General features: G+C 28.9%; 3 protein-coding genes across 3 annotated transcripts; all 3 read left to right on the top strand.

The window, feature by feature from the left end:
• Positions 1-4,872: 4,872 nt before the first annotated feature.
• Positions 4,873-5,936, top strand: LOC132934351 (uncharacterized; the record flags this gene model as incomplete). Its single annotated transcript, XM_061000659.1, has 4 exons — positions 4,873-5,065; positions 5,239-5,333; positions 5,466-5,665; positions 5,810-5,936. Coding segments are annotated over exons 1-4 (615 nt in total), but the record flags the coding sequence as incomplete, so codon positions are not given.
• A 4,876-nt stretch (positions 5,937-10,812) lies between these two features.
• Positions 10,813-11,631, top strand: LOC132934467 (uncharacterized). The gene is made up of 2 exons (XM_061000767.1): positions 10,813-11,110; positions 11,489-11,631. The coding sequence occupies exons 1-2, from the start codon at positions 10,813-10,815 to the stop codon at positions 11,629-11,631; spliced, it is 441 nt and encodes a 146-aa protein (XP_060856750.1).
• Positions 11,632-13,385: 1,754 nt separating this feature from the next.
• On the top strand, positions 13,386-14,819 carry LOC132934186 (uncharacterized). The gene is made up of 5 exons (XM_061000466.1): positions 13,386-13,458; positions 13,633-13,877; positions 13,993-14,160; positions 14,340-14,574; positions 14,677-14,819. Exons 1-5 carry the CDS (start codon positions 13,386-13,388, stop codon positions 14,817-14,819), a joined length of 864 nt encoding a protein of 287 aa, XP_060856449.1.
• Positions 14,820-16,919: the final 2,100 nt, after the last annotated feature.

Raw genomic sequence — 16,919 nt, 5'->3', positions numbered from 1 at the left:
TACAGTTGATTAAAAAATGTAAAAAAATAGGTTTTTGTGCCGTTTATAACGAGCTGTATATTTAAAATAGAACAAAACCCATATGAGGTTGTCTCTGAAATATTGTTCTCTATAAATTTCATAATAGGTATTTTTTCTCGAAAATCACTTTTTAATGCTGTTTTGTTTGTTTTCCGTAAACATGTTTATGTTGTTCGAATTAATTTTCATTGCCGTAATGTGCTGCCACCTGCCTGCCGCTGCGACATCGGACGCAATTTTCCCCCACTACTCCAAAAACTGAATTTCCGATACGACGATCGCGCGGTGACGGTCTGTCGATGATTATCGGACGTTTCCAGGAATAGACTGAACTAATATAGACAATATCATTATAAGCTAATAACCTCGGTATAATGTAATAAGAATTATTTTTATTTTTATTATAATAATCGGCATTCATGATTGACAGCATTCCACATACGATCTACCAACTCTTATTTGTATTATTATTTTAATTATATTATTATTATTATTATTATTATGTATTACGGACATAATAATATTTTCAGATGATAGGTACTAGGTACCTACTTCAAAAGTTCAAAGTATGCATTATTTGTAGTAATTCAAGTATATATTACCTACAAAAAAATCTGTGTTTTCCTACAGAATTTAGTTATAAATTATAATGGTATATTGCTGGTAAAAAATATATCTCTATATCAAAAATGGTCAAATATGCACTTATAAATTAAATATGATCAGATATGTAAAATATGCAGCAATACATTATGATTATAAACTCGTATTGCTATGAAACAAATTTCTATAATACTCAACTATGTTTTGAATGATTATTGAACTCCTAGAAGTCCCTAGCCCTAGACTCATTACGAATTATGATAGCGAAAGTCATAATATGAGACTAATTATAGTATAGTTATATTTTCAATAATTTGTACAAAAATAAACATTCATTTTATTTTTAATTTACTTATGAAACATATTACACAACCGTCACAACCATTCCTCCTGGGTATGTGATAATTTCTTCGGGATTTCTGTGTCATCGTATTCAAATTCTTATTGTGAATTTTGTGTTTTAAATAATTATTTTCCATTTTTTTGACAATGGCAAATAAAGAAAATAATCTAAAACGGAAACGGTCATCTAAAAAAAAATCTCAAATTCTCTGGTACTACGACGATACAAAAAAATAAAGTAAGTACCTATTAATATGAATTATATTAGAAATTTAAATACTTAATTTGTATGTTTAAACGTTTATAGTAAATTAAAATAAAATAATAATATTTTGGGCTCTACCCATTCAATAATTAAATCAAAATAATTCTTTTATCCTTTACAAAAAACAATTCTGTTGGGGTGGATTAACTCCTCCGCCACTACAGATGTCAATATATATAAGTATATTTACTGATTATAATTATTACCAGTAGACACTCTTGTTTTCATAAAAATAATACCTTGAAAATAAATAATTTTGTTTTTAGTACCCCCCAGGCCCCAGGAAAATGTGGAAAATGTGCACTGACGGCGACGATCTGTCAGCCTAAGATATTTTATATTGGGTATATTTACCTTTTTATATCTTCTATTTTTAAATTAGGACAGGTTGTTGATTGCATACTGCATGTTAAAATAATATAAAAATATTATGAAAATCTCATTGTCAATAGTTCAGTTAAAATATGTACTTCAAATTAGGCTTCGGGGTGCCACGTGAATTTGGCACCCCAATGCTATGTTTGTCTGTAGCACCGTAAAAAATGTGTTGCAAATTTTTTAATGAGCGTTGCAAATTGTTGCAAAATGGTTGCAAAAAAATGATGTTGATTGGATTCTGATCGAAGAATGTCGGGGTGCCAATTTCACGTACGCCTTTAAATTTACATAAAAAAATGTGCGAATATGTATTTTATATATATTTTAATTAAAGTCAGAACAACTTATGTGAATTCGTTAACCGTACCTAGTAAACTTTCAAGTACATTGACTGTTCATAAACATTTATAAAAAAAATCGATTACTTCAAAATACCTATATAAATAGTTTATAAATAAACGAAATATTTTGAAAAATATATACTTTGTAAAGAGAATACAAATTTAAATAACTTTAAAAAAAGATCTTAAACTAGATTCCATGGTTCATACTGTAAAAAAAATCTAAAAAATATATATGCACAACTTTTTTTACAGTTATTTTAAGTTCAGATTTGTACGAATTATTATTATTAAAACCAAGAATAACGATTTTAGCTATTTCGTTGTAATTTAAAAATGTTATTTGATAGGCACTGATATTTTTTCATTCCAACCGATTTTTTCACAGATTTCCGCTGATGTTGTTACAACTAAATTTAAACCTAGCCTAACCGTGTTATACTAATATAAATATCATATCAAAAATTTCCTAGGCTGACAAACCGTCTCCATTCAGACACGGTTTTCGTACAAAATAATATTATTATATAGGTATAAGTATAGGTATACTTGTCACCTTTTTTTTATTTTAGTTTTGAAGTTTTACTTCTAGGTACCTAAGTCTTATTATTTTAAAAACTTAAAAATTGAATTATAATTATAGCTCAAACACTATTTTACCCTATTTGAGTGTTGAAATAAATGTTCCACCAAATGATGTTGGTAATGATTCAGGAATAGTGTTGAGTAACTCAAATACTCCAGAATGTTCAACTTCAGTAAAGTAAGTCTTATTGTTTTAAAAGTCTTTGTTATTGATAAAAATTTAAAAATTGAATTATAGTTCAAACGCTATTTTGTCTGATTTTAGTGTTGAAATCAATATTCCGGCAAATTATGTTTTGAATGACTCAGGTATTGTATTGAGTAACTCAAATACTCCAGAATGTTCAACTTCAGTAAAGTAAGTCTTATTATTTTAAAAGTCTTTGTTATTGGTTAAAATTTTAAAATCGAATTATTATTTTAGCTCAAACCCTATTATGCCCGATTTAAATGTTATTTTTGAAAGAAATATTGATGTTATTGAAAGCGAAAGAATATCTCATGAAATTGTGGAAAACAAGTAAGTAATAAATTAAATACTTTAAAATTTACCTCTTAAGTCTAAAGTAAGTTGTAACTGGTGTTATTTTTTATTTTTAGTGTTGGAGGTCGAAGAATAATTGATATAATGCATATTTTTGACCAAATTAAAAATGGTAATCATGGCATAGGATTGGGTTGCACTTTTATTGATTGTGAATTTTTAAAAGAGGTTCGTTCAGGGTATTTTTCTTCGTGGATATTTAAGTGTAAAATGTGTAATATGTTGACTAAAATTGAATCGGAAAAAAATGACCTTGGGTGTATTCCAATTAATAAGTCAGTGGTACATATGCGATAGGAATAGGACACACTCAAGTGGCCGAATTTTCAGCAAGTATAGATATTCCATGTATGACACACACAACATACATGAAAATAGCTGAAACTTTGAGCGATGAAGTGAAAGAGACTGCTTGGAATGCAATGAAACTTGCCGGAATAGAGGAAAGGCGATTAGCATTAGAAGCAGGCGACGTAGATGAAGATGGTATACCCATGTGCCCAGTTATAGCTGATGGTCAATGGAGCAAACGTAGCTATAAGACCAAGTACGACGCATTTTCAGGAGCGGTAAGTAAAGTTATGGTTGTAAGCATTGGCCCCAGGGAAAGGGGGAACTGGAGAAGTATCTTGGGCGTAATTTGGAGGGAGTAAAAGTTGTGCATACATGTGCATTATGCGTCTTAACTAGAGAAAGGACTTTATTATAATTTAAATATTTTATCTAATAATTATTTTTCATATTTTTACATAGGTATTTGGTTACAAATGCATTTTTTACTTTCTATGTATGTATATTGTATATGCTGTTTCTTATTGCTACACTTAAAAATTACAATAGATTTATAATTTTAATAATTGTACTACATATTATTTTTTTGATTTGTATATTACGAACAAATCCGTTTCCTAGACCCTAATAATAAATTGTCATAATTAATTTATAAAAACAATTTTAAATATAAATTGATATTTTTTATTCCCTTAGCCCCTTTCCATATTTAAATTTTTACTGTTTTTTATTTTTAAAATATTAGGTATATTATAATTATTATATTATTGTAGGCTACAATTATTGGTTTTCGGACAAAGAAAATTTTATTGGTGGGAATTCGTAATCGATATTGTGTTGTCTGTGAAAGAGCCAAAAATATGGGCCAAAGTTCAAAAGCTCATAAATGTTTTATGAACTGGTCTAAAGGCGCAACCAGCATTGAAGCAGACGCAATAGCTGAAGGATTTTTAAGTAGCGTAAAATTGCATGGATTGAAGTATAATAAATTGATTGGTAAGTATGAAAATTATATAAATATTTATTTAATTTTATAATTAATATGTATTATTGTTGCATAATTTAAGGTGATGGTGACAGTAGTGTCACTAAACGTTTGAATGAAATATTGCCGTATGGACCACGTATGTTGGTAGAAAAAATAGAATGCAGGAATCATATATTGAGGAATCATTGGGAAAAAATTTTTAAAATATACTAGAGACAAAACAAAAAGTCTGAAATATCGAAGAGCTCTCTTTGTTTCAAAAGGTGATAAACAAAAAAAAAAAAAAAATTCAAACGGGCCAGATGAAAATTATGGATTGGCCGAGCCATTAAATGACTTTTTATCTGACGAAGAATTTAAAATTAAAAAGCTTGAATTTATACAGTCGATAACTCTTTCGGAGGCATCTAAAGTACAGTTAGAGTTAGAAACTAGGAACCAAGCAAAAAATCAAAGGTGGTTTGAGGAACGAAGAAAACGATTATCGGCGTCAAATTTTGGAAGGGTGTGCAAAATGAGACCTTACACTTCATGTAAAGTAACTGTACATAATATACTTTATGGTTGTACAAACACCAGTGCTACAGAATATGGTATTCAAACTGAACAACAAGCACTTATGCAACTACAAATAAAAATTAAAAAAAAAATTAATAAATGTGGTCTATTTGTCGACAAAAATATTCCATTTTTGGCAGCAACTCCAGGTGAGATTGTTTATAATTTAGTTTATTATGGAGTTTAATTTAATGTTATGGAAAATAATAAATATTAATTTGAGCCTTTATGAATACATATTTTATTAATATATACCTTGGATCAGCATCGATTTCACATACTCTATTGGATATATAACTAAATAAATATTTTTCAATTGCAGATGGTTTAATAGAAGACGATAAACTATGTGAAATTAAATGCCCTTATTCTGTTAAAGATTATTGTAGTCTAGAAAAAGCTATTTCGGACAAAAAGGTAATGTATATGCATTTATTAAAACTTAAATAATTAACGGATTAGAATAATATAAATAATTTATTCTTTGGAAATAACTATAAAACAAATATTAATTATTATGTAATATACATTTATATATTCCCATTTCAGCTTCCTTATATGAAAATTAAAAATAAGTTACCAACTTTGAAAGAAGAAAGTCATTATTTTTACCAGATCCAAGGCCAATTACATGTGACTGGACGTAACATTTGTTATTTCTTTATATACACACCAAAATGGAATCACTTAGAAATAATAAAATATGATGACGAATTTTGGTCCTCAAAAATGGAATCAAGCCTAAAGTTGTAAGTTGTACTTACAGAATAATTATGGTCTATTCGTCTATATTCAATAAAGTCAATTGAATATTTATTAATAAATACGTCTATTGGTTTATAAAATATTAATTTATCTGAATTTTAAAATTTACTTATATTATTTTAATTTAGATTTTACGAAGAGTGCTTGTTAAGAGAGCTAATTGACCCTCAGTTCATTAAACGTATGTTGAAAAATGATATAATTGAACCTCCACATATCATACAAAATATTGAAGAATTCAAAAAAAAAAAAATCAATACTAAATTCTAAAATTCAAATCTATATTATCTTTATCTATTTCGTTAATAATAAAAATAAATTAAATTATTTCTAATAAATTACGCTGTATTTATTTATTTTATTTAGATATTATAAAACTATATTTTACTATAGCCTATAGGTAGGTATTAGGTATATTTCAAAAAGTAATAATGCAATAAATACAAATCAAGCTATGTTATAATAAAGTATATACGATATCTATATTGGTACATATATTTAGATAAGCAGTGACTTAAATTATAATCGTTAGTTTATAGGTACGCCCGGAGATTTAAAATATTACTGCAGTAATTACGCGAATGAATTTTATAATGACGCGAAGGTCTTTAGACGAACGTTTATACAATAATAAACGGCGCTCCCGAACGAGACTCGTCGACCGGTCGCCGACTACGAGGAATGGGCGTGGCTTAAACGCCGCGTGCATGCGGATCGCGAAAACACTTAACAGCGCATTCTCTTAGCCGTTTTATACGTTTCACTTTGGGTATCACGTCCTCTTAAGGTGATAGTAGATTAATTAATAATTATGTTTAGTAAAAGTAATATTTAAATAAATAAGTCAGATTAAATTTAAAAAATGTGGCATCTTTGCCTACTATCGTTAGGAAATGATAACATATACTAGGCGATGATATCATTTCCTTCCGATTTTAGGAATTGTCAACATTTACTAGGAATTGTCATCATTTCCTAAATGTCAACATTTCCGGTAACATATACATTGTTATTGAACGATATTCTTACACACTTACTAACGATTTCTTCTGGATAAAAACATATTATATTATTACTCTCTTCAGTGATTGTAGCTACATTTTTGGTCATTGTATCATAAATATTAGAATGATGATTATTATTACTAATAATTGGAGTTAGTTCATTTCCAAGTAATATGTTTTTTAGAATAGTTTCATTCTCATTAGTTGGAACCAATATTGATAAAAAATTAGTTATATCCACAAATTTTCCATTTTGAAGGTAAACACAACTGTTATCTCTTTTTTTTAGCCGTTTATATGTTGTTGTATGAATAAGCATTCCATTAGTGATAAATCTTTTGTAAGTGTTAATTTTAATTAAACCATTTTCTATTAGTTGCAAACCAGTTTTGTTTTATATGCATATTTTCTGACGTATTGTCAATGTTAGTGACATTATTACTTCTGGTATTCCGAATGTTGTAAGTTTTAAATCTAGACAAGTCGCATTTGTTACATGGCTATATCCATTTAATCGAGTTAATAAATTTAAAATTCGAGGGTTAATAGATTTTTGATTAGATTTTGCAGCTTGCATATTTGAAATCATTATATTCATTGTAGTTTTAAATTGGTAAGTCTTTAAAATTTGTCGTGGAACACATTGTGTACCACGGAAAAAGTTTCCTATAACTCCATTGTAATGTTCATAAGGAAACGCAGACCAAGCCCAGAGTGATCCCCATCTTCTTACATGACTTGAAAGATGTAGCAGTAGGTGAACATTGAATTTCATGAAATTCTCACCATATAGATTTGGTATTTGAAAAACAAACTTTTTTAAACCATCTTCAGAGTTGTTAATTTCTTCAGCAGTACAGTTATCTTTTAACAAGCCATAAATTGCTGATATAAAAAGACTCCAATGTTGATAATAAGATTGATGCAATAGGCCTTTTAAACATACTGATGAATAATACAATAAAAACGTTCGCCACTCAGACGCCTTATATTGTTTTCGATCATTTATACTCCTAGGCGTTCTAGTTATTTCTGAAGGGGGCTTAATATTCATTAAGCGAAAGTCAAATTCTTTAACGTGCCTACCAAGATACCATTCATTTTCGAATGAAGAAGAGTCAAACCATGCTTCAACAAACGTTTTAACCACTCCTAATAATACACAATGCATATAATCAGGAACTAAACTATCAATTATATGAAAGGTATCTAATAGTAATACAACTGATGTTCCTTTGACTCCATTTATATTATCAACTTCTAATTGATCGATAGAATTGCAATCAGCAAAATGTTGTTCTAGTGTTCTTTTTGGTCCAACGTCACCTAAATACACTCGACAAGATCCTCGTCCTACGTCTCGGATAACCCCTTCATTGAGACAGTATGAACAACCAAATTTTCCATTGAATTGTTTAATTCTTTGAATCATCGGTCTGGCTACAGAGTCTACGGATGAAATAAGTGTATATATTTTGAAATTAGTTGGACTATTATGACCTAGAAGCTGAATGTCTATTCATTCACTTTGAAGCTTGCACAGCTCTAGGACGAATGGTGATAAAAATGTATTCATAACGGGTTTTGTAGGCGGAAACCAGAGTCCAGCAAGAATTATATTTTCTCTCTGTTCATGATATGGTAATTCATTAAGCATCATTTGAATTGGCCATACAGACATTTTTGACGAATTAAAAACTTGAATACCATCTGTATTCCATTGAATGGTCAAATATTTACAATTGTTATTGTCATTTTTCTCTTTCAGTGTTTTGTAAAATGTGCCATTTCTTACATAATTTACAATACTTTCCCAGCTCAACTTACTACCAGTATTAGATTCCAGTATTTTTTTTAATTGAATTCCTAACGGTATTGTTAGAAAATAACATGAAGTGTCTTTTAAATATTGGACAATATTTTCAAAATTGCATTGAGTGCATTTTATCATATCTATGGTATCCTTATTTGAATTGTCATTAGGAAGAATAGCTTGACATTTTTCACAGAAGTAATGCACTTCTGGTGGAGTAATTATTTCAGTAAACTTTTTTAATAAATAGTACTTAGATTGATGTATAGGATGATCAGGTGTATGACAATTAATTAAATCAATCAAATCTTCTAGAGCTCTGCTTGTCAATTTGTGACGCAATGCAAATGCAAGAAGAAGTAGTTCACTCTCCTCAGTTGTAACTTTGCTATTATTAAAATAACATGTAGTAGTTTCATCTGCCAGGTCACAATTGTCCTATTCAACATATTTTAAAAACATGCGTTATTTAATTTATCATGTAAATACATCACAATAATTATGCATTTTATTACCAGAAATTCTTGTTGTGCATTATCATTATCTTCAATATTTTCATCAATTATTATATTATTACTATCTAAATCTCTTTCCGAAACATCTATATCTACTGATAAAGCATTTGCAGAATCATCTGTATGATTTCCATTGGGCTGTAAAAATATAAATAGGAACATTATTATTACATTTATTATTACACAAATAATATAAAGTTAAAGTCAAAATCACTCAAAATTTGCTTGTGAAATAATTTAATTTGTATATAAACAATTATACTTACTAGGTACTCTATTTGAATTAATTAAACAACAATATATTTAAGTATTTTAGTACAAAGCTGGGCAAGTAAATCATTTTTTTCAACTAGTTAATGTTAAGTTACTTTAGTAGGTACTTTAGTTTCTGAAATTTGCCAAAATATGACAATAAAAATGTTATGATCATAAGATTGAAATCTCAATATTCATTAACTATTAATAAATTATTATCACAGCTGCAGATATTAGATTTAGGTAATAATAGTTGGCACTCGGCAGTTATACAAAACATTTAGATTTTTAAATGAATAATAACTAGTTATTTATTGTTTTTAACAAGTAAGATTTAATTATTTTACACATTCAATTCAACTCGTTAAGTTACTAAATTATTATAAACTAAAACTTTCTTACAAGTTAGTGCCCAGCTTTGTTTTAGTATTACCATTTTGCTTATAGATTATAATAAAATTCTTTCAATTAATATATATAATAATAAAACACAATTTTAAAAATCCAAATTAATAGTTATTTAAAATTGGTAATAAATAATAATAACTGTTGTTCTTATATGCATATTATTTATAAAATTAAATTAATAAAAAATAATAAATAGTATCATTTACATTATTGGGAGCATCATCTGCAACTTCTACTAAGTTTCTGTTTAATGCAGGTCTCAAATTATTTTCCTGAGTATACATAAAACAATAGAGAATATTAAATAGTTAATAAATACTCAATAGGTGTACAGCATTTAATGAGATCCTAACCCTGTGGACCTTGTCTTACATAAGATACAGTCTGAAGACATTAACTGTATCATATTAAAGAAATCCACCCACAAACAATTTAAAAAAAATGAAATATATTTACCTGTTGTCTTCTAAACCACTTAGTTTGTCTAGAAACTGTTTGTGTTGGCGATGATCCATTATTTCCTATTGTAAGGTACTTCTTATATTTTTTTGGTACGTAATTATCCATTTATTTTTATTTGTATAAGTACGCAAAAATGATACAGAAATTATTTTTTACTTAAATGATATTAGAGAAATAATTTAATATAAAGAAAATATCATAGAATACGTGTCGACGTGTCGTGTGGATAAAAATATTCCTTGTATAATAAGTAATAACTGATTTTTCCATGTTTACATTTTAGTTTTTACAATCATCATAATATTGTGATAATATAAACTATTAATAACTTAATATTGTTATGTAGCCCTGATACGCGCACACGCCGCCGTCCACCGTTGCGTTGACACCAACTTACTGTACGTCGCGTTCCCGTACGGCGGCGCAGACCGCACAATATGGTAAACGGTACACATAATATCCAAGAGACGCGTCAATTTCATTATAAATACATAACCTGAAATGGTCCTAGGCCTAGCGGTTATTGCTTTGTTTTAATGCGATCTGTTATGATCATAATATTCTGTTGTGTCTTGTGTCATTGTAACATTATTAACAGTTTTATATTGAGTGTTAACATTTTTTTTTCGCCTGTCATTGTTTTTTGTTAAAATATCGACATCGTCAATTTTAAAATGTGTTCAATTAATGAAAATGAAAAACTAATAAGTGCTATGAGCGATGCAAATTGTGGACTATTTAAGTTTACCAATGAAGGTAATTCTGTGGAAGTTGGATTCTTATGCTGGATTCAGACTACACCAAGCACAGAGGATAAAATTAATAATCAAGATTTAATCAGTGAAAAAACTGAGATAGTTTTATTTTGGCCTAGTAATATGGATGTGACGTATGCTTCAGGTATGGTTAAAAGATGTAAAAAAAAAGAGATTCAATGGATAAAAGTTTCAGCTATACTTTTAGCACAAGGAAGTAAGTAATAAAATTCAGTTTAGATAATAGGTATATATTAATATTAGTAATATAGTAATTACCAGTGGCGCACCGAGACATTTTGAGTTAACAAAAGAAGTAATATTTATTGTATGAATAAAAAAGTTTATTTTAAAAATTTTAAATCAAATCTAAGTATGTACTGATTATTATTATTATTTATCTACTTATAATTTACATAAGCACCCATTACACCAGTCATTTACACACACCATAATATCTCCCAGAGTGCCCGAGTTGCATTAGGTACTTATTAAATTATTAACCTCCCTGAGCGTTCCCTTACCGGCCTTACCTACTAATTATTCCAATTTATAACTTAAATAACATATTTTCTTACTTCAACTTGTTATACAGATTGGATTGAAATGTGTGAAAAAAGAAAGTATTATATAGCACATAATAAAATATCTCCATGTCGCTCTAAACGTCATGAAAGACATATTATTTTATCAGAATCAACTGTCACCGATAAAAATAAAATGGTAATAAAATATTGAATACAATATTATTTAGCATAAACTTTAAGCTTTGTATACCTACTATGAAATATCATGAGGTATTCATTAAAATAACTATAATGTTTAGGTTACAACCACAAATGTTTCAGCTAAACGTAAATATGCAGTGCTAAGCTCATCAAGTGTGTTAAAAAAATTAAATTGCAAAAGAGGAGCAGTTGAACCATGCGGATCACATTTTGAGGATCATGTTGATAAGTTAGAGGTGGGTTAAAATAATATAAATATTATTATAATAAATACAATTATTACACTTAATGTACCTATATTGTACCTAATATTATATCCAAGTATTTTATAGGTAGGCCATAAGCAGTACCTAGCAAATTATTACATTATGAATTTAAATTACAAAATACAAAATAATAAATTAATAATTTAAGATAAACATTTAATTATATTTTGTTTAATAATGTCAATTTTATATGAAAAATACAAATAGGTATTGATATGTATTAGGTCATCTGATTGGTACAATAATTGGAGAGTTAAAGTAAATCAATCCAAGTCACTACACACTACCTTTACTCTTCGCATTGCTCCCTGCCCTGAAGTTTCCTTAGCTGACATACCTATACCTGCATCTCAATCTGTAAAGTACTTATGACTAACCATTGATCGTCGCCTCACCTGGGCGCAACATGTAAGGGAAAAAAAACTCGCCCTAAATGCACGCATCCGGTTGCTCAAAACACTATTAACTAACAAACACACTAAATTAAATATCAAATTGCTTATTTACAAATCCTTAATTAAGCCTATGTGGACATATGGGCTCCAACTGTGGGGCAATGCCAAAAAATCCAATCTCAACAAAATACAAACCGTACAAAACAAAACCTTGCGCTCCATCACCAATGCTCCTCCTTATGTTTCAAATTTTACTCTCCACTCTGACTTAAAAATGAAAACTATACACGAAGAAGCCAAAACGTATTACAAACGTTTTTTCAACAAACTGTCTGCTCACTCAAATCCCCTAATATTAGGTCTGGCCACTCACACGATTCCTGGAAACCCTCCACGGCGCCTAAAAAGAAACTGGTGTAGAGACCTGCTTAATGAATAACGGAGGAAAAAAAAAAAAAAAAAATTTAAAACAATTAAAAAATGCAATAATAATTAAAAAAATATTTAGTTACACAAATTAGGAAGTGCTATCACTGGATGGTTTCTTCCCTCACCCTATTCATGTATTTTCTTTTTAATGTAGCACATATTCTCATTATGCCTATGGGTATAGATTGTATATTCTCTAATAAAAAATAAAAAAAATATATATATAATTTTGTATACATAGTGTATATAAAATAAATTATAATTTCCCACTTTTTAAATTATGTTTTAAGTCTGTATCTAAATAAATCTAATAATCTAACGGTCTTTATCAAGTTTTGAGAATATGAGTAGGTAAAGTTTTCCTACTTTTTGTCATTTTAATTAGGAATCAGTTGTTTAAGCATTGAAGTTATAACAATATACTTTCAATCAATTAATAATTTTAAATACTTTGTATACATAACAAATATTTAGGTACCTTTTATTTAAATACAAAAATTTACCCAAAAAATTATATGTAGTTGACTAATTTTAAGGATGTTTGCTTAATTTAAACTTTATTTATTTTGGTTTTAATTCAGCCACAAGAAGATATAGTCTATTCATCAGATGATGAAAATCTGTCATTTCCACTCTCAAAGTTATCAAAAGATGATCTGATTATCAAAGTGAAAATGCTAGATGTTCAAAATAAAGATTTAAGGTCCACTATTGCTAAACAAAGAGTGATGATAGATATTTCTGAATGTAAGTATGAACATTGATTTATTCGAGGATTTATTTGATGTACCTATTATATCATAAAATGTTGTTATAGTCACATATGTTGAACATACTTTAACATAATACATACATGATTATATTATAATTTGTTTTCACTGCTACATATTTATTATATTTATACCTTTTATTTCTGTATAGCATTTCCAAGAATACACGAACTTTCAAATTTAGTTTTAAAAAATTTGGAAAGTATTACAGAAAAACAAAAAATTTCAATTTCCGTTTCTCCTTTAAAAGCTAGAACAAATATTTCCTCAATATCTAATGTTTCAAAGGTAACAAGTAAAAATGTAGATAAAGTCGTTTCCAAGGCTGATAATGTTGATTTCTGTAATCAAATGCAACCTGAATTACTTTCAAATCAACCCCATAATATATTAGAGGTGTGTAAACTATAATACTATATGTTTAAGATGGATACATATTATGTATATTTTACGTTTTATTATTAAGCTTAAATGTATTTATAGTTATTTTTCATTGTTAATTTATTTCAAGGATTTTAATGGTATTCAGAAAACTATTGTTATTGAAAAGGACACAGTTGTTGAAGTGAGCAAAGAAATTGTTGATAAACCAAATCAGTCAACAATTGATAAAATAGCAAACCCTAAGGATATGGAAATTGTAAAAAAAGTTGCTTCTAGTGCCATGGACCAATCTGAGGTATTTGGTATACTAAGATTATACTAATATATTTCTATGTTCGTATTACTATAATAAAAAGTTATATAATATTTTGATATATTATAATCTTCGTTTATTTATAACAATATGTATACAATTAAATTACTACATATATTCTAATATTTTTTTATTATATTTATTTCTGTATTTATTTTCAGGTGTCTTCAGAAAATTGGGTTGAACTTTGGCCTAAATCAGGAATAGAAGTTAACTCATTCGCGTTGTCATCAATCAACCGTAAATGCCTATCTAAAATGATATCGGATCTTATGATTATTTTATTCACCGACGATGAACTACGCAATGGATCAGTTACTGGCAAAAAAAGTAATTTCATAAAAAGTGGAGAACTAAAAAAACAGCTTGATGTAAACAAAGTGAAGGCAATAAAAGGTATCAATGTTTAAATTTTTTTAATAAATAGATAATTTATACAGATTTGAAATAATCAATTATCCTGTTATACATATATTATACCTAATTATGATATTTCAGATTTTACACACGATATTTTCAGAGATGTTACTGATGAAATTATGAACAAAGCTATAAGAACAAAACTAAATAATTTTTCAAAGAAACCAAAAGCCCTAGACTTCAATGCTGGTTCAGCTACCAGGCTTAAAAATACCATTTAAATGTATAATTAATTATAATTTATATTCTATATATATATATGTGTGTGTCAATCGTTAACACTCCGTTCAATTAGTTTATATATTTATGGTAATAATATAATTTTTAATTTTAATACATTGTTGAGCATTTAGCTGTCTTCTTACTTACTTTTTCTACTAACCTTTAGTAGTAAACTTCTGACAATTTTCTAGTAGTAAACCACTGAAAATCTTTTAGTAGTTAACTATTGACTGCTAGTAGTAAACTACTGATTATTTTCTAATAGTAAACTACTAACCACTAGTAGTAAACTACTGATTATTTTCTAGTAGTAAACTACTAACCACGTTTTGTAGTTAACTATTCAAATTTCTTAGTAGTTTGTCCAAAAAGACTACTAAGGATTTTGAGTAGTTTTTTTTTAATAGTTTTTAGTAGTTTTTTTTCCTAAGGGAGTCCTGGTGTAAATTGATAGTATTTATTAAGCAACAGTAATTTACCGTGGCTAAAAGTTATAGAATGTTTTCCTATTTTATATGAATTACTACTATCTTTATCATAATGCATACCATAGGATTTATCATAACTTGTAGATTTAGGACGGTTATTTAAAAAAATTTCAAATGGTGAATTTAATTCGTTATCATCGTCTTCATCACTAGTGCTTGAGGTTTTTGATTTATTTTTTAGTTCAGTGGACCGTGTGTCATATATTGTATTTTGTTTTCCATGTGTACTCAATGGTTCAATTAACGGTTTAAATGCTTCACGGAAATAGTTTTCAGAATCTATAACACCACGTTTCATTTCCAATTTTTTCCGTTTAATATTTTTTTTTGATGTTATTAAATTTTCCAACAATTCTTTTTCTTTGTTAATTGTGAATAATAAATGCAATATACCTGTATCGTATGACTACCGATAACAATATGCAGATAATAACGTTCTTGTTACACGTTTTGTTTATCTGGCATGATGGACATTTGGACACATATTCCTTCACATTATCTGCCAATCCTTCCCAGTTAAATTGTGTTTGAATGCGCTTTACGGTTTGGTTTATACCGCGGTGTCCTCCTAAAAGGCTGGAATGATGCTCTGCGATGATCTCTAGTTTTTCCCCATGTGTCAACTCTGTTAGAGAATAAACATGGATTTCGATATCTGTTTCCTTAAATACAAACCGGATCATGGTCTGGATGGTAGACCAATCAAGTTGGTCTAGTCCACTGCCAAGACGGGGCATCGCTAGTTTGTCGATATTGAGCTCGATGCACACCGATTTGAGGCTCTGTAAAGTCAGGAACATATCCTCCAAAGATGGTTTTTTTCAATATTTTGGTTTCGTTATCATATACAGAATGTACCGATTTTCTTGACGAATGTACAACACTTCATGGACTCTGGGGTGTTGACTTCTGGTAGTCGTCTGCAGACTGAATAATTGTGTCTCCTTTGCCAAGTTTTCTTCTGTTTCCTCTTCCAACGCAAAGCCTAACGCGTCACTTAACTTCTTCGGACCTCGAGCCTTTTAATAATAGCCTATAGGATTCTGGTAACCCACTTATAAAGGCGTTGAGTACCTGATTGTGTAATAGCCTGTCAATATCCGTTCCATTCGAATATTCTCCTGCCTCCATTGTTGCATCGATCAAGTCATGTAATAACTGTTCCATTTTATCATAGTATTCTTGCACTCCTTCATCAGGGCTCTTCCTACACGTGAGTAATTTCATTTGTAGTTGCGGTAATAGCTTTTTCGTTTCTGATATTTCCACAATATTTTTCCGCAACTCCTTGTATGTCGTTATATCCTTGTACCTTAACGACCGCAATGCTCTTCCTGTTAGCTTTACTATTAATCCTTGCACTAGAAGGTCCACCTGTTCCGGATCGACGATCCTGACTGCAAAATCACATGCCCTTAAAAAATGGTATGCCTGGTCGAGATTTGTTCCATCAAAGTTCGGTACTACTCGCATTGCTGCTTCGATGCTTACTCCGGATTTGGGTCCTTCCGTAGAATTAGAGGTATCGTTGTTCATGATTTCTATCTGTTGCTCTGACGGTTTTTGCCTTTTTGTACTTCCTGAATATTTTTGATGCTCTGAATTTGGTTG

The sequence above is a fragment of the Metopolophium dirhodum genome, chromosome 1 (assembly GCF_019925205.1).
Source record: "Metopolophium dirhodum isolate CAU chromosome 1, ASM1992520v1, whole genome shotgun sequence".
NCBI classification, from domain to species: Eukaryota; Metazoa; Arthropoda; class Insecta; order Hemiptera; family Aphididae; genus Metopolophium; species Metopolophium dirhodum.
This window is presented reverse-complemented; position numbering and strand designations above follow the sequence as displayed.